This window comes from Neovison vison, chromosome 9 (genome assembly GCF_020171115.1).
Source record: "Neovison vison isolate M4711 chromosome 9, ASM_NN_V1, whole genome shotgun sequence".
Classification (NCBI taxonomy): Eukaryota; Metazoa; Chordata; class Mammalia; order Carnivora; family Mustelidae; genus Neogale; species Neogale vison.
In genome coordinates, this window is record NC_058099.1 from 37,715,873 (window position 1) to 37,740,298 (window position 24,426).

The window sequence follows — 24,426 nt, forward strand, 5'->3', positions numbered from 1 at the left end:
TTCCCTGCGGGGTGCCTGGGTGGCTCAGTGGGTTAATAAGCCTCTGCCTTCGGCTCAGGTCATGATCTCAGGGTCCTGGGACTGAGTCCCGCAACAGGCTCTCCACTCAGCAGGGATCCCGCTTCCCTCTCTCTCTGCCTACTTGTGTCTCTGTCTGTCAAGTAAATTAGTAAAATCTTAAAAAAAAAGAAAAAGAAAAAGAAAAAGAAAAACTCCCCTGCTTCTGTGCTTTCTTGCTTTAATACAGTGTCCTGGTTTCCCCCCACCATCTTTCAATGGCTCCATCTTTTTCCCCTGACTCTAAATGATGTTTTGTTTTTCTTATTTCTGCCAGGGTTCTGCATTACTCTTTTCACTCCTTACCCTTCTATCCACTACTCTCAACAACAACTATCATCCCTAAGTCCTCATCTCTCTTTAAATATTCCTAACTCCCAGGGAACCTGGGTGGCACAGTCAGTTAAGTGTCTGCCTTCAGCTGGGGTCATGATCTCAGGGTCTTGGGATCAAGCCCCGTATCAGGCTCCCTGCTTAGTGGGGAGTCTCTTTCTACATCTGCTTCTCCCCCAGCTCATGCTTCCTCTTTCAAGAAGTAATTAAAAAAAAAAAAAATCTTTAAATTTTCCTAACACCACCTCTTACTGGAGGCCTTGTTCACTCATCCCATTCAATGTTTATAAATTGAACTCACTGTCCCCATCAGTCCTGGTGCTCTTGACCTGCCTTTTTCTGTCCTTGGTATCATCATTTTCAAAACATGAAACTTTGGAGCCACATTTTGGTTCTTCCCTTTCCCACTGTTATTAATTCCTATTTACCTTTGAAATCTGGTACCCCCTTCCTTTCTCTCCCACTCTAATACCCATTATAGACTTTTATTATTTTTTACCTGGGTTCTTACAAAACCCCCAAATGTTTAGGCCCCCAAACACTCTATTCCCTCCCACCAGACTAATCTTTATAAAAAATCACACTGACACCTTCAGTGGCTTCCCACAGCCTGCCAAATGAAGTCCCTGCATCTAAGCCTGGCAACAAGAAGTCAGCCCTGGGGCGCCAGGGTGGCTTGGTTGGTTAACCATCTGACTCTCGATTTTGGCTCAGGTTATAACCTCAGGGTTTTAAGATCCAGCCCCATACTGGACTCTGTGCTGGGTGTAGAGTCTGCTTAAGATTCTCTCTTTCCCTCTGTTTCTGCCACCCTGCTGCCCTTGTATGCACACACGGGATCTCTCTCTCTCTCTCTCTCCCAAAAAAACAAAACAAAACAAAGAAACAAAAAACCAGTCAGCCCTGCCTTTTTAGTCATTTCCCATGCCTTCACCTTTACAGATCCTGGGCTCCATAACCAATGACTCTCGTTCTCCTAAAAGATCCTAAGCCTTCTTATTTTTAAACTTCTGCTTATGCTACTCTCCTCAACAAATCTTTCTCCTACCAAGATTTTACCTAGTTTTCAAGCTCAGTTGAATTGTACCTCCTTTTTTAGGATTCCCTAAATCACCTAGCCCGAAATGAGAATTCACCCCAAAGATCTCCCACAGTTCTTTGGACTTACAGAACATCAAGTTAATTGTGTCTTAGCTCTTAGACTGTAAGCTCTGGGAAGTCAAAAGCAGTCTTATTCCCCTGTTTCCTCATGATGTCTGCTACCAAGTTCTCAATAAAGTATATTATACTAATGGTCTCCCAAAAGAGCAAAGAGACACAAAGTCATTAGGTCAATATAAGACCATTATTTGCACTCCTATACCATTTTACCTTACTCAGATCATCTTGACCTTCAGCCCTCATTCTTCTACCTTCTTAAGGCCTCATATCTAATTTGTCAGTGAAGGCTTTAACAAGATTTTTAATTCCATTGTGGAGCTTTTATGTTTAATCCTTTAAAATAAGGTAATTAAGCCTTGGTATTGGTCCAATTTGTATAGATTTACATGGATTTCTTGCTCCCAGCTTCATGTTGCCTTTCCAACAGGACATTCCAAAATACTCATCCCTTCAACAAATATTACTTTAGTATCTTTTAAGGCTCAGATTTTGGCAATAAAAGATCAGATTTATTTGGCCATAAAAGATCAGCAAATTCCAAATAAAAGAGTGGCTAAAGTGGGAGAGGGGATAAGAAAGGGAGGCTTCCTTTGGAAAACAGTGTTTGGGGTCTGATGTTGAACGGATGAGTCAGTGACAGAGATTTAAAGATGGGAAAGAACATTCTAGACAGTTGAGTTCACCAAGACAGGAGTCTAGAAGTTGAAGACTTCATGACCAACTTTTGTGAAAACTGCTAGTTAAGTAATGGGAAAGAAGAAATAGCAAATTAAAGCTTACAGAAATAAACAGGAAGAGCTAGTCATTTCAAGAAAGGAATGGCTGAAAGCTCCAAGAGCTACTGTGCTGCCAAAAAGGTTAAGAACTTATAAATCAGTCCTGGATTTGTCAGGAAGGGACCACTGATGACTTCTGAAAACAGGTGCAGCAAGGTGAGGAGGACAGAAGCAAAAATGCAATGGTCAAGAAGGGTGACAGATGGTTAAGAAGCAAAATTTGAAAAAAATCAAGAACTATATGAAGGTTAGCCATTAAAAGGCAGGAAAGAAAAAAAAAATACGTGTAAAAGAAAAGACATGCAGATAACAGCAGCAAGAATGGGCATCTAGACTGCAGAAAGTTCTCCCTAACACATAGGGGAATTGAGTTATTAAAAAACAGGAAGAAGTATTCCATAAAGAGGGAAGATAAGAGTTTGTAATGTAAAAATGTAAAAAGAAAATTTTTCTTTATTTTAAAGACCCCAATGACTGATTTTCCAGGTAAAAATAAAGTATTTTTCAACACCACTCTTTCCTCATACTGCTCAAATCTGGAGTATCAAAACTGTTACAGTTAAGGGTAAGAAAGAGCCCATGTCTATGTCTGCCTCCACCATCTGGTCAGCTCTGGTCTAAAGGTAAGATCAAGAAGACCAGAACCACAGCTCAGAAGTTGCATTAGCCTGGTGGGGATGATGAGAAGGCCAGGTCCAGAACAGCTTGCCAAGAGCATAAAGGCCTGTGACTCTTGCTGTGTGACGGACCACAGGCAGATGGTGTCAGTAGACTCCTGAACTTTTAAGCCTCATTAGGAACTTCTAAAACATGCCTGGCACATCACTTCTTCTGTGCTGGAAAATGAGTTACAATCCATGAAGTGGAAGAGACTCAAGTGAAAGCAAAAAACTCACCACAGAAACAAGTGTAAGTATTAGGAACATGTGCAGAGACATTCTGACAGGCAGGGCATCTCCAACCACTTTGGCCATCTGTCAAGAAAAACAAGAAGAAACCAAAATAATTTCCTTACAAAAGCACATGTAATTTTAAAAAATTTAAACCTAAAAGAAGCCTTAATATTTAAGCAACAGTAGTCATTTTATGATAAAAATCAGATATTAAGGATATCAGGATTTTTTTTTTTAAGATTTCATTTATTTATTTGACCGACAGAGATCATAAGTAGGCAGAAAGCAAGCAGAGAGAGAGAGGGAGGGAAGCAGGCTCCCTGCTGAGCAGAGAGCCGGATGCAGGGCTCAATCCCAGGACCCAGAGATCATGACCTGAGCTGAAGGCAGAGACCTAAACCACTGAGCTACCCAAGAGCCTCAAGGATATCAAGATATTAAGAAACAAATTCACAACACTGAATGCTCTGCTTAAATATTACATTTGGGCTTATATTTATAAGAGCTTTAAATATAGTAATCAAACAGGTACCCATTTTTTAAATGTCAGCTGAGATATAATTGACATATAACACTAAGGTGTGCAACATGCTGGCTTGATACATTTATATACTATAATAAGATTATCATAGTCACATTAGCTAACACCTCAATCACCTCACATGATTATCAATTTATTATGTGGTTCTAGTATTGAGGTAGAAACAAACGGATAAAATATTTGAGTACAGGGGCGCCTGGGTGGCTCAGTGGGTTAAAGCCTCTGCCTTCAGCCCAGATCATGATCCCAGGGTCCTGGGATTGAGCCCTGCATTGGGCTCTCTGCTCCGCGAACAGCCTGCCATCCTCCTCTCTCTCTGCCTGCCTCTCTGCCTACTTGTGATCTCTGTCAAATAAATAAATAAAATCTTCCAAAAAAATAATTTGAGCACATTCAGGAAAACCCAGATGTCTTCTTTTTTTAAGACTTTAAGTCGTCTCTACACCCAACACAGGGCTCAAACCCACATCTTGAGATCAAGAGTCGTATGCTCTACCGACTGAGCCAGCCAGGTGCCCTCAGATGTTTTAAATTAGAAGAGTCACAGATCAGAAAACATATGTTATTTTTTCTTAAAAGGAAATTTTAAAAGGTTTTATTTATTTATTTAAAAAGTTTTTATTATTCACGAGAGAGAGTGTGTGTGTGCAGGAGCAAGCGGAGAGGCAGAGGGAGAGGAACAAGCAGACTCCTGGCTAAGCGGAGTGCTTAAGGCAGGGCAACATTCCAGGATCCTGAGATCATAACCCCAGCCAAAGTCTGAGGCTTAACAGAATGCGCTACCCAAGTGCCCCTATTTTATTTATTTATTTTAGAGAAAGAGAGAGAGCATGAGCTTGCGGGGCTGGGGGTAGGGGAGGCGGGAGGAAACACAAAGGGGGCCAGAGTGGCAGAGAGATAATCTTTCATCCAGACTCCACACTGAGCACAGAGGCTCAGCTCTTCAGGGCTCAGATCTCATAACCCATGAGATCATGACCTGAGCCGAAACCACAAGTTGCCTGTTTAACCAAATGAGTCGACCAGGCGCCCCAGCAACTGCTTTCTATAAATTTCTAAAGCAAACTATACAGGAAATGTTTTCTGTAATTGATACCTGGATGAAAGTTACCATTTTCAATAAATGTGACTGACTTTTTGTATTCCAAATATACTTTGGTATTGTTAGGTTAAGCTGTTTTTAAAAATTTTCTTCTTTAGGGTTGCCTGGGTGGCTCAGTTGGTTGGGCAACTGCCTTCAGCTCGGATCATGATCCTGGAATCTCGGGACTGAGTCCCACATTGGACTCCCTGCTCAGCGGGGAGTCTGCTTCTCCCTCTGACCTCTCCCTCTCATGCTCTCTCATTCCCTCTCTCAAATAAATAAAATCTTTAATAAATAAATACATAGATACATAAATTTCTTTCTTTAAAAAATTTTATTTTGGGGTGCCCGGCTGGCTCAGCTGGTTAAGCGACTGCTTTTGGCTCAGGTCATGATCCTGGAGTCCTAGGACTGAGTCCCACATCAGGCTCCCTGCTTGGCAGGAAGTCTGCTTCTACCTCTGATCCTCCCTCTTCTCATGCTCTCTCTCTCTCTCAAATAAATAAAATCTTAAAAAAAATTTTATTTTATTTTCACTTTTTTTTTTTTTAAGATTTTATTTATTTATTTGACAGAGAGAGATCACAAGCAGGCAGAGAGGCAGGCAGAGAGAGAGAGAGGAGGAAGCAGGCTCCCCGCTGAGCAGAGAGCCCGATGCGGGACTCGATCCCAGGACCCTGAGATCATGACCCGAGCCGAAGGCAGCGGCTTAACCCACTGAGCCACCCAGGCGCCCCTTATTTTCACTTTTTAAGCTCTATGCTCAACATGGGACTTGAACTCATACCACTGAGATCAAGAGTTACATGCTCTACCAACTGAGCCAATCAGGTGTCCCTTAGTTCTTTATTTAATATCTACAGCTTCATACTAGTCATCTGAAACATGTGTTCAAGGAAACAGAGCAGATAAAATATTCAAGAGGAATTAGTTATTTTTATTATTCTTAAAGATTTTATTTATCTATTTGACAGAGAGAGACACAGCAAGAGAAGGAACACAAGCAGGGGGAGTGGAAGAAGGAGAAGCAGGCTTCCTGCTGAGCAGGGAACCCGATGTGGGGCTTGATCCCAGGACGCTGCAATCATGATCTGAGCTGAAGGCAGACACTTAATGACTGAGAGACGCAGGCACCCCAAGGAATTAGTTATTTTTAAATCTAAGTTTAAGGAGTGCCTGGATGGCTCAGTCAGTGGAACATGTGACTTGATCTCAGGGTTGTAAGTTGGAGCCCCACATTGGGTATATTTAAAAATAAAACATTAGGGATGTCTGGGTGGCTCAGTTGGTTAAGCATCTGCCTTTTGCTCAGGTCACGATCCCAGAGCCCTCGGAATGAGTCCCACATTGGGCTCTTTGCTCAGCTGGAAGCCTGCTTCTCCCTCCGCCTGCCACTCCCCCTCCTTGTGCATGAGTCCTCTCTCTCTGACAAATAAAAAGAAATAAAAGAAATAAAATAAAATCTTTAAAAAAAAAGCTAAGTTTAGGGGCGCCTGGGTGGCTCAGTGGATTAAGCCGCTGCCTTCGGCTCGGGTCATGATCCCAGGGTCCTGGGATCGAGCCCCGCATCGGGCTCTCTGCTCTGTGGGAGCCTGCTTCCTCCTCTCTCTCTGCCTGCCTCTCGCCAACTTCTGATCTCTGTCTGTCAAATAAATAAATAAAATAAAATCTTAAAAAAAAAAAAAAAAAAAAAGCTAAGTTTAAAACCTGAACATATCAAATGAGTGAGGATAACTATTCAGAAGAGAGAAACAACTGACCTGCTTGAGATGCTGGAGACCTTGCCCATTTCTTTATGCAGTTCAAATGAAACACATGGTAACAGCTCTGACAGCTCCACACTGGCGCTGTGACACGAACCGATTCACAGCACACCATGCACTCATATTTTTCTGTAGTTAGCTGTTCAATTAGAGAACCTGTTTAAAACAAACCAACAAATTAATTCAAACACAGAAAAACATTCCTTACTTTAGTCAGCCAAGGATCAGCAAGGCATTTAAGGGAAATCTCCAAACACAAAGGTTTTAAGTATGTCTAATTCTGAGTAAGGTGGCTGTTCAGTGTTTGGGGTGAAGAAGAACAGGAGTATGCTGAGGAAGAAGACTTAGGAAGTGGACATTCAGGTGGGGATTTGCACAACTGAGGAAACAGTCCCCGGAAACTGCCCAGGAATTGCCCAGAATACCAAATGCCCCTTATAACACAGCAAGTTGCTTCTGTTCCTCAGAAGCAACAACTGTAGCACCTTGTCCTACCTCCTATGAATCTGATCCAGATCCATGCAGTCAGGCTGGGAAAAAGCTCACAAAACTGCAGTGGTCAACCGAAAGAAACCAAGCCTGGATAGGTTCCAACAACCCAGGCTGGGTAACCTGCTTTCTAGTAGTTGCCATGAAAGTCTCATCTCAAAAAAAAAAAAATAAAATAAAATAAAAAGAAGTCTCATCTCTTCTAGTAGTTTCCATGGAAGTCTTTAATTGATCTACTCAAAAAAGATGTTCTTATAATGCCATGGTAGGGTTACTAGACTGAAGGAGACACAGACCCTGGTTCCAGAAGCCCAGCATCTGGTGAAGGAGATCAGCATCATTAGGAATCCTCCCAGCTGGATTCCTTATTACCTTCGCTGACTTCCAGATTTTTCCTCAAACACTATCTCAACAAAGCCTTTTTAGATCCAAAGTAGAGTCAGGTACTCTCAGATATCTATCTATCTATCTATATATAGATAGATATATATATGTGTGTGTGTGTGTGTGTGTTTTAAAAAAAGAGAGAGAGAGAGAGAGAGAATTTCTTCTGAGCAGGGAGCCTGACATGGGGCTCAATCCCAGGACCCCAAAATTATGACCTGAGCTAAAGGCAGACGCTTAGTTTATTGAGCCACCCAGGCGCCTCTTTCAGTCTATACTTACAGCATTTATTTCATAATACTATTTTATTTGTTATTGGGTCCAAATAGGTTTTAAGAATAAACTAATTAACCTTAAATATATCATGCCAAGTGCTGTGCTTATGCACTGTACATATATTTAATTTTTGTAAAAAGGCTGTAATATAGGTACCATTTTATAGATGAAGAAACTGAGGCTCAAAGTAGTTCAATCACTTACCTAAAGTCACAAAGCTCGCTTTTTAATCATTTTAGAATATTAGCTTTCGTAAGATTACTTTGTTTGTCTAATTTAATGGCAAAAGAAATACAAAACACAAGAACTATAAGGTCTGTGAGACAGGGTCAGGGCCTTGTCTGCCTTGCTCACTGTTGTATTTCCAGTGCCTAGCCATCAGCAGGTGCTCAGTAAATATTTATTAAATGAATGGATGAAGAAATAAATAAGTATCAGCTCTCTCCCTTGAAAGTTTCAGGCTTCAGTAGTTTCTATCTATCTACTTATTTATTTGACACAGAGAGAGAGAAGCATGAGAAGGGGGGAGTGGCAGAGGGAGGGGGAGAAGCAGTCTCCCCACTGAGCAGGGGGCCCCATGCGGGACTCAATCCCAGGAACCTGAGATCATGACCTGAGCCCAAGGCAGCCGATTAACTACTGAACCACCCAGGTGCCCCAGGAACCAGTAGTTTCTGAGATAGCTCTTTTGTTCGGACAAAAGCCTGGAATAAAGATCTGTGTGGTTGATAAAGAGAAATCTACTTGCTTTAGGTAAATGATAAACACATCAAAAATCTGAATTATACTGGGGCGCCTGGGTGGCTCTGTGGGTTAAAGCCTCTGCCTTTAACCTCTGGCTCAGCTCATGATCTCAGAGTCCCGGGACTGAGCCCTTAATCTGCTCTCTGCTCAGCAGGGAGCCTGCTTCCTCCTCTCTCTCTGCCTGCCTCTGTGCCTACTTGTGATCTCTGTCTGTCAAATAAATAAATAAAATCTTTAAAAAAGAAAAAACTGAATTATATTAAAAAAACTAAAAAACCAGACTTAGATTCTTTCTTAAAAGCAGGGACACCCTACCCTGCATTGGTTAATGTCTCTGAATAACAAAGTTAATTACATTCCTACCATTTAGTATGCTACATATGAAAGATTCTGAAGGGGTAAGTAAGAGAGAGCTCATTAAAGAATAAGATTATGAGTAAGTCATCTACATACAAGAGCCTGAGTGCAGAGGAACAGTCTGTGAGAATTACATTTGGAATAAATTTTGTAGAAAGTGCCTATTGACTATTCTAGGACAGAAGTGAGAAGTGAAGGACACAAAAAAGTAAGTGAGGTTGGGAACATACATGAGAACCCTATGACTGACTACTGTTTTGATTTTTGCCCTGAAGGTTGTCTTTTTATTTTATTGTTTCTCTTACTCATTAAGTTTTGGCTTATTAATAAATAATTATTGTTTTATATGTGATGTTTCTAAATCTAGTCACAGTGAAACTGACCACTAGGATGCACATACATATAGCAAAGTGGGAACAACTGCCAACTTTGAATAACCCACAAAGCTCTACTAAGCCTTCTCCAAAGGCTGTTTCTCTCACATCCCGTTTTGAATCTGACAGTAAATCCTAGCACTATATTCAGAATTCATCCAGAATCCAACCCCTGCTGCTATTACTATGACCCAAGCCACTATCGATTCACCTGGATTATTAAAATGTCCTCCTAACAAGTCTTCCTACTTCTGCCCTTGCCCTACACTTCAGTCTATTCTCACCACAGCAGCCAGAGGGAGCCTGTTAAAATGCAAATTAGATAATGCAACTCAAGTCCAGAACTTGCCAATGGTTCTGACTTCACATGTCTATAAAAGCCAAAGTCCTCACAATGGCCTTCATCACTTCCGGTCCCCACCTGCTATTTCTCTTTCCCTAAGTCACTACTCTAAGAGCACACTGGCCTCCTTCCTGGTCCCAGACTGGCAGGCAGATTTCTGCGTGAGGTCTTTATAACTTGTTGCTCCCTCTGCCCAATGCTACTCCCTAGACATTGGCATAGCTCAGTCCCTTACCATCTTCAGGTGTTTACTCAAAATGTGATCTTCTCAATGAGAAGACTGGCCTTGGCCATATTTTAAAAAATTGCAACCCGCTCCCTCATCGTTCCCTATCACTTTCCCGTATGTATTTTCCTCCACACCACTTGAATCTTATAGATCATTTATTTTCTCCACACCACTTATATATCCTCTCTTTTATAGCATGTATTTTACTTTTTTCATCTTATTTCCCAACTCTATACATAGAATGTACACTCCTTTTTTTTTTTTTTTGAATGTACACTCCCTGATGGCTGAGGTTTTTACCTACTGCTGGTTGGGACATAGTGGGTACTCAATGATACTTGTATGAATGAATGAATAAAAAGAAATAAAAATATAGCAAAAGTTTCCAGGAAGACCTAGGAAGAGAAACAATATAATCCTTTCACCAATAATACTTCAGTTTTATCCAGAATAGCTCTGTCCTGGTAAACTATCACATTTCAGGCCCAAGACACTTGTCTGCTGGCTGCCAGCCCTTTCCTGACCACGGGCTTTTCTTCAATCTTAAATTCTCTTTGATTAGGGTTTCTCCATAATTACTCAGTCACAACAATGTCTACTCTATACTTCTACTTTGAAAGCATGTCAGTAAAGAGGGTGATATGCCCACTGAAATAATCAGAAGAGAATGGAGTGAAGTGTTAACTGACTACAGACTTCTCAGATGTACCAATAAATAACTGTTAAAAAAAAACCCAAAAGCAATCCTGTTTTGAATAATCAAAGAGAACACTGTGATTAAGTTAAAAAGAAAGAAAGAAAGAAAGAAAGAGCCATTAAAAAAACAGATGTACACTAAAACTAGTCTGGTATCTGGAATTTAGTTTAAAATCAGCAAAAATAAAAAATAGATTAAAAAATGGGAGACTGTGGGGCGCCTGGGTGGCTCAGTCGGTTGAGTGGCTACCTTCAGCTTGTGTCAGGATCCCAGGGTCCTGGGATCAAGCCCCACATTAGGCTCCCTGCTTGGCAGGGAGCCTGCTTCTCCTTCTCCCTCTGCCTGACATTCTGCCTATTTGTGCTCTGCCTCTCTGTCAACTAAATAAATAAAATCTTTAAAAAAAAAAAAAGGGAGATTGTTCAAATATTAATGCTTATCTATTTTTATTGCATATTATATGTTTAGAATAAAGTGCAAGGATTTCTTAATGAGCAGAAAAATATATAACATAAGCAAAAAGATGAACACATTTATATTACATGATTTCAACAATGTAAAACTGAGCATTGGAAAATTCTGTAAGAAAATAGAACAAAAGGTTAAAGCTGGTTTTATCTGGATGGTGGGACTAAAGGCGAGTTACCTACTAAACTGACTTTATTAAGTTACCTCATTTAACGTGAGGCAGCTGTTTTTAAAAAGCTAATACATGGGCTCCATGCTCAGTGCGAAATTTGCTTGAGATTCTTTCTCCCTCTGCCCCTCTTGCCCATGTGCTCGCTCTCTCTCTCTCTAAAAGTAAATAAATAAATATTTTTTTTTTTTTAAGATTTTATCGATTTATTTGAGAGACAGAGAGAGAGAGAGGGAACACAAGTGGGGGGAGTGGGAGAGGGAAGCAGGCTTCCCATGGAGCAGGGAGCCTGATGTGGGGCTCGATCCCAGGACTCTGGGATCATGACCTGAGCCAAAGGCAGCTGCTTAAGCTGCTTGGCAGCTGCCAAGTAAAAAAATAAATCTTAAAAAAAAAAGGGGGGGCTCCTGGATGGCCAGTGGGTTAAAGCCTCTGCCTTCGGTTCAGGTCATCTCAGGGTCCTGGGATCGAGCCCCGTGTCCTCTTTAAAGTGGGTTAAAGCCTCTGCCTTTGGCTCGGGTCATGATCCTAGAGTCTTAGGATCAAGACCCACGTTGGGCTCTCTGCTCAGCAGGGAGCCTGCTTCCTCACCTCTCTCTGTCTACTTGTGATCTCTGTGTCAAATAAATAAATACAATCTTAAAAAAAAAAAAAGAGGTGGAGGAAGAGAAACTTTAAGGACACAAGCGGGAATAGCCAAGGAGAACAAGGAGGATCAGAAATGTGTAATATCAAGGAAGTAACATTTCAACAGACTCCTTTGCCTAAAACTCAAAGGGAAGCCCAGGATAAAGACTAAAATACATCTGTCTGATGGGTGTGACAAATAGAAAGGCATTAAAGACTTACCAGTAGCTGTGAGTCAAGTGGTGATGATGGTAAAGGACTGAGAAGTGAACCAAAATAGGTAAAAGGAAATAAAGTGGTGATTCTTGATTAGACTACAATGGAAGGAAACACGGGGGGGGGGGAGGTGGGGGACAGCGAGGGGGGCGTATGACAAGGGAAGTTTTTTCTTTCAGAGTGTGTGCAGACTTGGGAAGACAGCTTTAGGCTGTGTGAAAAGACTGCTGAAAGAAAACAAAGGAAATTTCAGAATGGGTGAAAGAAAAGGAGGATAGGCACAGATGTCTCGAGTTTGCATTAAAGGGAGCAAAAAGCTGAGAAAATTGTGCCTGATGATCTCCCCTTTGTCTGTGAAGAGGTCCACTTCACAGGTCCACTGAGTTTGAGGGAGACGAATGGCAAGAAGGTCTGAATAAGACTGGAAAAGATTTGGAGTAGTCTTAGATGAAAATGAGAAGGGCAGCTAACCAAGGCCATATAAGGGGAAATGTGCAGTACTGAAAGTCAACTGAAGTTGGAGAATCACAATCAAAAATGTTTACTGAGAACCTACTGTGTGCCAGGCATTGTTTAAACACTAAGAATACACGGTAAACAAACCAGACAAAAATCTACTGCCCTTAGGAAGTTACTACCCAGTAGGGGAAGGGAAACAATAAATAAATAATGAAAAGTTATTAAAATTATATGAAAACACATAACCATAGATAGTATGAATTTCAATTCATCATTGAATAGTGATAAGTGCTATGGAGAAAAATAAACCAGTAAAGGATAGGGAATGCTGGTGGTGGGGGAAATACTTGAGTTCTAAACAGGGTGATCAGGAAGACTTCCCTGAGAGGGTGAGTCTGCAGCAGCACCAAATCTGTACTATCATATGATTTCCTGGAACAGCATTCTGTTAGTCAGTTGGAGCAGAAAAGGTAGACTGCAGTATCAACCCAGGATGGGGGTTCTGCCAAATGGCTTGGCACAAAGATAATACTTTAAAATTACATTAAGGCTCAGCCTGAGGAGGGAAGAAAGAATGAGAAACAGCTAATGATACAGTTAGTGGGTGGAATAGATTCAGAGTGCCAGAGGACAGGAGGTTATGGTCAGAAAGTAGTAGTGGGTATGGAGGGATAATTAAGGTGAAGGTCACTGTGGTTGAGAAGATCAAAGGATATGAGAATCGTATAATCCATATGATCACTAAAGTCTTGCAGAGTAATAGCAGGATTTATGGTAAATCAGTGGTTCTCAAATCAGAGTCACTTGGAGGCTTGATAAAAAATAAGACTACTGGGCCCTACTCCCAGAATTTCTGTTTGTTAAGACTGAGGTGAGACCCAAGAATATGCTTTTCAGCTGCTGGTCTGTAACTATACTTTGAGAATCACTTTGGAAGAGGAAAGATATAGGCAGGAGGCATTAATAAATGACACTAGGGCTAAAACATGACAAAGATAAAGAGACATGGGAGGTGATGTAGCCAAAAAGTGATGTACCAGTAGGCTCAAAGGAGCAGGGATTCTGAAACAAGGTAGAAATATAATGGTTCAGAAAGGACACTGAGAGAGGAGCATGCTCTTCCCGTCTTCCCGAAACTAAGACAAGTGGGATAAAGGAAAAGAGCATGCTCTAAACAGGCTTCAAGAAAAGGGGTGAGCTTGAGAAGGCCACAGATTAATTAAAAGCAGGAGCAGAGCAGAAATGGACTAAGGATATGGGGGATCCTGTTACCAGAGAAAGAGGGATCCAGACAGCTTGGGAGAATAGGAGCAGTGCTAGTTTCTCTCGGTACAGAACAAGAGTAAGCAAAGACACTCTCAAGCAGCCAGGGAGACTTTTATCTGGGGTCACCCTCTCTTTCCATTCTAATCAAGCTTTCACCTCCACTACTCTACCAAAACTGCTCTTATCAAGACCAATAACCTTCACACCACCAAATCCAACAATCAATATGAAGTTGTCCTCTTGCTGGACGCATCAGCAGCATTTGGCACAACTGATCCTTCTCCTTGAGCTCTTTTTTTCACTTTGGTGTTTAAAACATGGTTAACTGGGGCGCCTGGGTGGCTCAGTGGGTTAAAGCCTCTGCCTTCGGCTCAGGTCATGATCTCAGGGTCCTGGGATAGAGCCCTGCGTCGGGCTCTCTGCTCAGCGGGGAGCCTGTTTCCTCCTCTCTCTGCCTGTCTCTCTGCTTACTTGTGATCTCTCTCTGTCAAATAAATAAATAAAATCTTTAAAAAAAAAAAACATGGTTAACTTCTGGGCACCCGGGTGGCTCAGAGGCTTAGGCCTCTGCCTTCGGCTCAGGTCATGATCTTAGGGTCCTGGGATCGAGGCCCACATTGGGCTCTCTGCTCAGCGGGGAGCTTGCATCCCCCCCTCTCTCTGCCTGCCTCTCTGACTACTTGTGATCTCTCTCAGTCTGTCAAATAATTAAATAAAGCCTTTGGGGCCCCAGGGTGGCTCAGTGGGGTAAAGCCTTTGCCTTTGGCTCAGGTCATGATCCCTGGTCCTGGGACTGAGCCCCACATCAGGCCCGCTCATCGGGGAGCCTGCTTTTCCCTCTCTGCCTGCCTCTCTGCCTACTTGTAATCTCTGTCAAATAAGTAAATAAATAAACCTTTAAAAAAACAAAACAAAACATGGTTCACTTCTGTGATGCCTGGGTGGCTCGGTTAAGTGTCTGCCTTTGGCTCTGGTCAAGAACACAGGATCCTGGGGTCAAGCCCTGTATTGGGCTCCCTGCTCAGAGGACAACCTACCTCTCCCTCTCCCTCTCCCATTCCTCCTGTTTATGTTTTCTCTCTCAAATAAATAAATAAATACTTTAAACAAACAAAAACATGGTTCACTTCCTAGTTCAATTCCTACTCATTCCCCATCTATTTTGATGGGTCCCTATCTTCTAAACCTTGAAACACTGAGGTATAGAAAGGCTCTACCCTCCAACCTTTCTTCTCTAAATACACTCACACTTTAGGAGACCTCTAGTCTGTTAGAGGACTCAGTGCTGAAAGTTCCCAAATTTAAATCTCCAGTCCAGATCTCTGCCTGAATTTTTAACTCCCTAATTCTCTTAATTTTCTAAACAAGGAGTAGACAAAACAAAACATATCCAAAAGCATCTTTTCCAACAAGGGAAGACCAAGAAAACCTTTCCAACAAAAAGACTAAGAAAGACTGAGAGGAGACCAAGGAGACATGATGGATGACTAATTTCAACACAGTATCCTGGACTGGATGCTGGAACAAAAAAGGATGGTAGTGGAAAAAAATGGCAAAATCCAAATGAAGTCTACAGTTTAGTTTATATTACTGTTAATTTCTTAGTTTTGACCAAAGGCCAGAGTTGGTTATATAAGATATTAACATTAGACAAAGCTGGGTAAAGGACATATGGGAATTCCCAGTACTATCTTTGTAACTTTTCTATAAATCTAAAATTTATAGATTTTAAATTTTATAGATTTTAAATTTATAGATTTAAAATTTATAGATTTGAGAAGCCCTCTTCTCAAACTGAAGAGTTTTCAAAACAAACAACACCTTTTCTCTCCCAGCAGTTTTACCACTTCAGTATCTGGCAATTCTGTTTTTTGTTTTTTTTTTTTTAAGATTTTATTTTTAAAATAATCTCTATAGCTAATGTGGAGCTCGAATCTATAACCCAGAGATCAGAGTCACATGCTCCACGGACTGAGCCAGCCAGGTGCCCCAGCAATTCTAATTTTACATTACTCAGACACAAAAGCCTTGGCTTGGTCCTTGACCCCTCTCATTCTCTCTTGCAGCCAACATCTTGTCTATTTGCAAATCCTAAGAGTTTTATCTTCCAAATACATCCAAAGTGTAACGCTCTTACCTCTTCCAACACTACTACCCTAGTCCAAGTCTCTATCATCAACTATGTGAATTACCGCAACAGCCTTCTAACTTGTCCCCTTGCTTACTTAAGAGCCAATTCTCCAAACAGCAGGCTGAGTGATTGTTTTAGAATGCTAGTAATATCATGTCATCCTTTTTCCCCAAAACCTTGAGCTGCTTCTCACATTCTTAATCAGAACCAAGTCCAAGGGCTTCACATGATCCAGTCCTTGTACTTCTCTGACCTCCTCTACTGCCTGCCTCTTCCGTTGCTCACAATGTCTCCCCTCCCACCCGAATCTAAACTTGATTCTCCCTCTGCTTGGATATTCTTCAGAGAGCCACATGGTGCGCTGCTGCATTTCCTTCTGGTCTCTATTCAAGTGTCTCCTCAAACAGACAAACCTAGTTAGACAAATGCTGCTGTTACTGTCCTTTTAACCAGCTTTATATTCTCTTTAGCCCTTACCCATCATCTGGCATATTAAATATTAGTTTAAGAACTTTCTGCCTGCCTTCCCTACCAGAATGTGAATTTCACCAGTACTGTACCCCCAGTATTGAGAATAGTGCTTGTACATAAATATTTATTCAATAAATGTGAATAAAATATTCTAAAAAATACGTGGGTATGTGAGGTCAAGAGAGATTTCTTAGGCAGAACTCTAAGATGGCCTCTAAGATTCCCATATGCATACAGGTGTGTGTGCCCTGTATAATCTTCTCCCCTTGAGTACGGGTGGGGCTGATCTAATCAGGTGAACCCTTTCAAAAGAGTCTAGGGATCAAAGATAGAAGTCAGAGAGATTTGAACAATCTGTAACACATGTGTTCTTAAAGACCTTGAAATAGAAAATTACCATGTTGTGTAGAGGGCCATGTGGTAGGAAATTGCAGGTAACCTCTAAAAGCTCAGTGACCGGCCCCCAGCCAATAGCCAGCAAGAATATGGGGGCCTCATTCTACACCCATAAGGAACTATATCTTACCAACAACCAGTGAGAGGAGAAGAGAATCCTATGATTCAGATGAGATTGCCTCCCTGGCCAAATTCTAGTCCTGGGAAGCTCTGATAGAGAACTTGGCTAACCCCTAACCAGACTCCTGACCCAAAGAAACTGATACAATAAATGTGTTCTCTTAAGCCACTACACTTGTGGCAATTTGTTATAAAGTGAAAGGAAACTATTAACCAGCCTTACAAATTCAAAAACAAGTCTAGTATATCATTACTTTGGTTTACATACAAGGTGACGTCCCAAAAGGAAGAAGTGCCTAATGAAGCAAATGAGAACTAGAACTATTAAGCCAGTGTAAAAACAGACCCAGGCAGAAGGTAACTTCATGTGTTGGGCTGGGCTATGTACATTCAACTGGAGGGAGACCAGATGATGAAGGTCCATGAGGAAGAGCCACTGGAATGAAGGTGGTTAGCCTAGATGAAATACATACCTAGGGAAAATGAGAAGTGTCTTCAAATACTGCAAAAAAGTTGATCTGCAATTAGGGGGAGGGAAACTGTGAGGAGAGTGACTGGTTGCTGTGTTGCTTCAGAGGGCAGAACTTGAACCAGGGCATAGAAAGTATTTACTGGAAAGAAGTTTTCAGTTTAATGTAAGGAAGAACTTTCCAACAGCCAGAGCTGAGTACTTATTATGTTCTAAGAGCTATGTTAAGCAACAGGGATATAAAAATGAAGAAAGAGGTGTGTCCGGGTGCTCAGCTGGTTAAATGTGGGACTCCTGATTTTGGATCTGGACATGATCTTGGGGTCATGAGATCGAGCCCTGCATTGGGCTCTGTGCTCAGCTGGGAGTTTGCTTGGGATTCTCTCCTTCTACCTCTCTCTGCCCTCTCCTGATGTGGTGTGACAGATGGACTAAGAGAAAGAAACTGAAGATGGCAAGAGTGGTCAGGACCTCCTGCAGATAAGCAGACAAGAGACAAGTTCCTTGTAGGCTGGAACGAGGAGAGGTAGTGGAGATGTCATCATCCCCTACTTGTGCTTTCATGATTAGAAATAAAAAAATCTTGTAACCAAACATCTGTAGGACCCATATCTGCATTTTAAAAAATCCTTACTAAATTTCTCGTCTGTTAAGAAAAAAGTTCCCTATTTGTATTTGCTTATGATATAAATAAACTAAGTGGTTACCTACTAGGGTGAGGAGCAAGTGGTGGCAGGACCCAGGCAGATGAACAAGGATAGAAAGAGCTGTTTCACTGTGATTTCTGGTTCCTCAACTGTGTGAATTTATTATCTATTAAAAATAAAACAAAACAAAACATTTCCAGATAGATTTACCTGTGTGTGTTTCCACATTCTTTAGCACATGGTTCTGTTTGCCTCGGGGGAAAGATGTTACTTGAGGATCCTGCCTCCTTACAGCACATTTTTCTGGGTCAATCCTTCTGGAAGACTTGTTGACGACTGCCAAGTTCCCATTGTCACAGGCAGATTTAGCTGGTCTTTCATTAGGATTATCCTTTGGAATGGGGGCCATGTTGTTCCTGGGTCCAGCATTTGTAAGTCGTTGGCCCTCTTGTTTTGGTGGATTCCTGCCTGGTCGTGGCCTGGCCCCTTCCACTTCCCAGGGAGGCCTTTTCTGTGGGTATCTTCTCTGCTCGTTGCGTCTGGCTACATATCCATCCAATACTCCTTTTTTAAAGGATGTATCCAAAGAGTCAGGGTGCATAACCCCCACAGGTTTGGTATTTTCAGGTCCAGCATCCTCGGATTTTGGAGTCATTCTGTTACCCCACTCACATTTGAGTTTTCCCTTGACTTTTGGTCCTCTACCATAGCTGTACACAAATTGGGCTGCTTTTTTGGGTTTTGCTCCCCTGGGATCTGCACCAACAATTTCCTTCTCATTCTCAGAAGGGCTATGTTCTCTGGGGTTTGTCCCACTCTCTGACCTACCCACACTTTCTAAGCCAGCTGCATCTGAGGTCTGCTCAGTGAGATTCTGTACTTTCTTGACTTTGATATGCTGTTTTTCACTCCTCAATTTCTGCCAAGGTTGGTTCTGAAGGCCATGGTTCTTGAGTGATTTGTTAGAAGCAGAGGACTGAAAAGCAATCTGCTGACTTTTAGGTTTGCTTCCCAAAGGATAACCATGCTGATGAACAGCAGAGATGTCATCATAAGGGATTTGCCTGGAAAGGTGACAGGGAGGTGGTGAACTATAATTTCTTCTACCAATCCTATTAGAATCTAGTCTCCTTTGACTCCCACAACTTAGACCAGAATTTTTTCTCTCCTGAGGAATAAACTCAGCAGCATCTGTGTTGAATTTAAAAGTACCTAGGACATAAAAAAATAGACATGTCAGTGAAGAAATAAATTATCACCCATGAAGCCCAGAAGACTCTAAGTCATTATCTAAACATTACTTTCCTAAAGACTTGTATAAATACAACAGGCTCTTAGTGAGGCCTATGTCTCCTGTGAATATGATGGGTTCAAGATGCTTGTGGAATGCTGACCATTCCATGTCCAGTAACCTCACCAATAGCCACTGCTAAGAACTACTAACTAAAACTCCTCACCTGGGTGACCAAGCATTATTATTATTATTAGCATTTTAAATGTAAGCTCCACGCTCTATGTGGGGCTTGAAATCACAACCCCAAGATCCAGAGTCACATGCTGTGCCGACTGAGCCAGTCAGGCATCCTGATGAGGCATGATTTATGTATCTAGTTACTTTATCAAAAAATGTCAAATCAGCAAACAGTTTGGGGGTGAGAATCAAATGAGCAGATTCCATGTGGTCTTTCAAAAGTCTTAAGGTAGCATTGCGTAATATCAAGTAAACAGGTTTTGAAGTCAGCCAAAATCAGTTTGAAGTCTGGCTCTCCAATTTATGATAGGAGCTTAGGAATATCATTTGATTGCTTTTAGCCTTCATTTCCTCATCCTGAACAGAAGATGATACTATTTCAAAAGGCTATTGTGAAGTTTAAGTAAAACTTCATATAGATAATACTTAACATAATGAGTATATTAGTTCCCATCTATTCCCCCAACCCAGGAATATATTTTAGGTTTTCCATATATAACCTTTATAATACAGTCCAGAATCCCAGTCTCAAAAATTAAGTATATGCCTTTTCAACCCACTCATTTCCTTCCCACAATGTGATTTTTTTCCCCTGAAGCCCAAAGAGTAAATGATTTGCCTAAGGACACAACACCAGTTAGTAGAAAAGTCAGAATTATGGGTAACATATGGATTATACAGTTGACCTCTGAACAACACAAGTTTTGAACTATACAAATCCACTTATATGTCAATTTTTTACAGTACTGTAAACATATTTTCTCTTCCTTATGATTTTCTTGATAACATTTTCTTTACTCTAGCTTACTTCATTGTAAGAGTACAGTATATAATACATATATCATGCAAAATATGTGTTACTTGACTGTTTATGTTACTGGTAAGGTTTCTAATCAATAGTAGGCTGTTACTTGTTAAGTTTCTAGGGAATCATAAATCATCATGCGATGTTTAAGGGTCAACTACACTACGAATCAGTGGGGCTTGGAAGACATGGGTTTATGACCTTGCCATCACTTGTGTCTTTATGCAAATGACTTAACCCAAATTTTCTTATAAGGAATGGAGAAAGTAACAATCCCTACATCAGAGAGTTGCTATGAAGAATAAAGCAAATTAGTAACATACATAAAGTGGTTAAAATGGTGCTTTATTTTTGCAGTTAGGACTACAGGCTATCTAAAACACACAGACCTGACCTCAGATGGGTGCAGTGCAGAGTGTGGGTTTCAGGTTTAATAATAAATGTTAACACTTATTAGGTAATTAACATGTGCCAGGCACTATTCTAAATACTTTGCATCTGTTAACCTATTTAATCCTTACATTCCTGACGAGAAAGGTGACACTGAGAAATTTACTTGCCAAAGGCCACAGAGGTGCTCCAAAGCAGACTCAGGATTCCACCCCAGGCTACATGGCCCTAGGGATCACACTCTTACACAGCACTGTCAGAGCCTGGGAGGTGGGTACCATAGAAACATATACTGAAGAACTGAACGAGATCATAAAGGTCATAGGATAACCTCTCCCTCAATTCAGGATGTGTCCTGAAAGCATTTACAAAGGCAATTCTGGGGACTGGGTGGAAAGCCTTACAAAACAAAGAGGATTATAAAGATTCAGAAGGTGGCAAAGGAGATGTTCCAGAAACATTAAGAAAGAACGTAAAGGTGGGAATGGGTAGATTAGATCAAGTGGGTGTCATACAGTCCGTTCCTTCTTGAAGAAACAAAGTTGGAAAGAGGCAGAAGAAAAGTCAGTTAAGTTGTCCAAACAGCCCAGTAAAGGATGGGAAGAACGTGTTCCACGCTAACCAAGAAGGAGTCGATGCAACTAGGGAGTCTAAACAGGGCAACACTATTCAAACACAGTATGGTTCCACTAGACATGAGGTAGTTGGTAATGCCTTCAGAAAGACCCTTGAGAGATAGGAGGAAGGGAAAAAAGAGCACAAAAATCAGGAATCTGCACCTGAGACACAAAGATATGAGATACCTTCTTTTTCTCCACAGTATTTTAAGTAGCTGGAAGTTACTCAGTAAATAGGATATAAGTGGTACCCTAGATCAAAGATAACACAGCAGCATAGTAAGTGTCCAATAGGTGAGAGGAGAAGAATAAGGGGAAATCCAAGAGATTATGAAGTCAAGAAACAAAGCTGGCATTGGAGAATCTGCCCATGGGCAGAAAGATATACCTGAACCTGTTACTGAGGATAGGAGTGGGCAAGAGAACTAAACCCTGAGTGGAGATGGAGGTGTGGGCTAAAGATGATGCTGAATTAAGAGCATGGAGTAGGAACCAAGGCAAAAGCAAACTAAGGGGGACACAGGGGTGGCTCAGTTGGTTAAGTGTCTGCCTTTGGTTCAGGTCGTGATCCCAGGACCCTGGGATTGAGCCCCGTGTGGGGCTCCCTGCTCAAAGGGGAACCTGCTTCTCCCTCTGCCTGCTGCTCCCCCCACTTGTGCTCACTCAGTCTCTCACTTGGGCTCTCTCTCTGACAAATAAGTAAATAAAATCTTTAAAAAAGAAAAGAAAAAAGTAAACTAAGGAACAGGAGAGGGACTGGAGAGGTCTCTGGATTAGGAAAATATGCCATAGTAGATGTGGGGGTGGGTAGCTTGAACCTGGGGCACAAGGAAGGCCAAAACTATACCTCACAACTGGCCTCACCCAATCCTGCCTCAAACACTGAAGGGTGCAGAAATGGGCCAGAAGGGAGCCTGAGGATGGGAAGATCAATGGATCCAGTTTAGAAGATCTGGGGTGAAAAATGGGTGGGAGAATAACAAAACACCACACTAACCTAAAAGGTTCCCAACCCGGAAGATTTAAAACCTAAATCAGGACTAGGGTTTGACAAATGCAACTTTTCTGACCAAGACCCAAAGTAACAAGTACATTTTAGTGGCCACCCAGTACACAAACATACATATACTCTTCTTGGTGCCCCAACACCGGTAAGTGGCAGAACTAAGACTAAAATCAATGTTTACAAACCACTTGCTGCAAACTGCTGTCCTGTTTTTCCAGAAAGAGTGGGTCCTGAAACGAAATCAATGTAGTGGGTTGTGACAAGTATTTCTTCAAAGAAAACAGAAAATAGAGTGTATTGCAATTAGTAAGAAAAAGCATTACCTCCTAAAACTTTCGGTTCTTTTTTATATTATACACATACGTGCACTAAATCAGATGTAAAATGTTTCTTTTTGGTGTCTGCCCAAAAGTTTGGAGAACAAAGACCTAAAGTACACCTTGAAGGAAATGGAAATGGATGCTACATGAACAGCCAAACGAAGCTGTTCTACACACAGAACCAACCCCAAGATAAGTGAGCTAACAATTACGGAACAGGTACTGTACAGGGCGGGAGCCTTCACAGGAATTTACTTATTCACCCCCAGCCGATGGATGAGGAAACTGAGACTCAGCCACACTGCGTGGCACTCTGAGAACAGAAACCATTGGTGTTCGGCTCGCGCTCGCTCTGCTGCCCCAGGACGCGCCAACCCGCCACGCATCGAGAGCCCGCCACCGTCACGGGCGTCACGGGCGGTGACTCGGCCGACGCCCGCCTGTTGGAGATTAGTGCGGCCTCTGCCCCAGTAAAGCTGGGCTGAAGGCGGGACGCCCACATCGATTCACTGGGCGCTGGGACAAACCCGCTCTCCCTGGAAACCCAGCTGCGGGGCTTCACAACCCAGTGGAGGACGGTCGAGCTCTCGGTACCCATGACGCGCGCGGCTTGGCCCTTCCGAGCCACTATCCCGAGCCCTGGTTCCCATATCCCGAAACCTGGTTCTCACTATCCCGACCGCCACTCTCGCGGTATGAATGGCCAGAGCCCTAGGACTCGCCACTGACCCAACTTCCGCTCCCCGAGAGGGGTCCAGCCCCGCGCGGACCGGGACAGTACCTGAGACAGGAGGCGCCTCCGCCATCCCGTGCCGCAACACCTAAAACGAGCCCTGCAACCTAGAGAGGGCTGTCACCCGGTCACGTGTCTTTGACTTCCGGCGCCGCAAGAATATTCGCATCTGCGCGCGGGGTGGATGGCCACGGAGGTTGCGCGGCCTAAGTGAATTGGGAGGTGCGTCCGTGACGTCAGACATAAGCGCCAGGCGCTGGCCTGGAGGAGGAGATTAGAGGCTGGGTGTAGGTGGGGAGGATCACGTTTGTGTGCTGGCAGGAATTTGCGAAGTCATTGTTTTTCGTTTTGAGATTCACGGTGTTTTTTTGCTACTATGCCCTTTTGTCCTGGCACCCAACTAACTTCCCCTGGCCTTCCGTAGTTAACTCAGACGTCACTTTCTACCTGGAGTAGTGTGGCTTTGTGGTTAGAAAGCAACAAAAAGCCCCGCTAAGTAGTCAAAAGGGAACCTGAGTAAAAATCCGATAAAAGGCTAATATACGGAGAATGCTTAAAAATCAGGAAACGTTAAGTCAAAGGAACCTAACCCCCCCCACACACAAAAAACCCCGATTAACCATGGATTAGAAATGGTAAAGAACTTGAACGGACAGATGACAATAAAATAAAAACGTGAGGGGGAAACTTTGGAGGCACCAATAATTTAAAAAGTAAAATTTTAGGGGCGTCTGGGTGTCTAAGTTGGTTAAGCGTCTGCCTTCGCCTCACGCTCGCTGCTCAGCGGGGATTTCTCCCTCTTCCTTTGCTCCTCACCGCTGCTCATGTTCTCTCCCTTAAATAAATAATAAAATAAGATCTTTAAGAAAAAGCAACAAAATTTTATTTGACAGAGAAATGACGAGAGAGGGAACACGAGTGGGAGAGGGAGAAGTAGGCCACCTACTGACCAGGGAGCCCTATGTGGGATTGGATTCCAGGACTCCGGGATCGAGACCTGAGCTAAAGGCAGATAGGCACCTCAAAAGTAACAAAATTTTAAATGAATGTATTTAGTTTGTTATTGCATTACTAAGTAGAGCACAACATGTAAGCGTGAAGCATGTGTATTTGTAACCTAATTCACTGGTCCAGGTTTCTTCCC

The 24,426-nt window shown here is 42.2% G+C and overlaps 1 protein-coding gene across 5 annotated transcripts in view; it reads right to left on the reverse strand.

Moving 5' to 3' along the window:
- Positions 1-23,429, reverse strand: part of NFX1 (nuclear transcription factor, X-box binding 1) — an 81,081-nt gene extending 57,652 nt beyond the window's left edge. For all 5 annotated transcript variants that reach the window (XM_044265525.1, XM_044265524.1, XM_044265523.1 and 2 more), the window contains exons 1-4: positions 23,331-23,429; positions 18,151-19,152; positions 6,606-6,764; positions 3,224-3,301 (exon numbers count right to left, since the gene is read on the reverse strand). In XM_044265525.1, the coding sequence (XP_044121460.1) occupies positions 3,224-3,301; positions 6,606-6,764; positions 18,151-19,152; positions 23,331-23,355 (1,264 nt within the window). In that variant the 5' untranslated portion in view covers positions 23,356-23,429. The remainder of the gene's footprint in view (positions 1-3,223; positions 3,302-6,605; positions 6,765-18,150; positions 19,153-23,330) is intronic.
- Between the last annotated feature and the right edge of the window lie 997 nt (positions 23,430-24,426).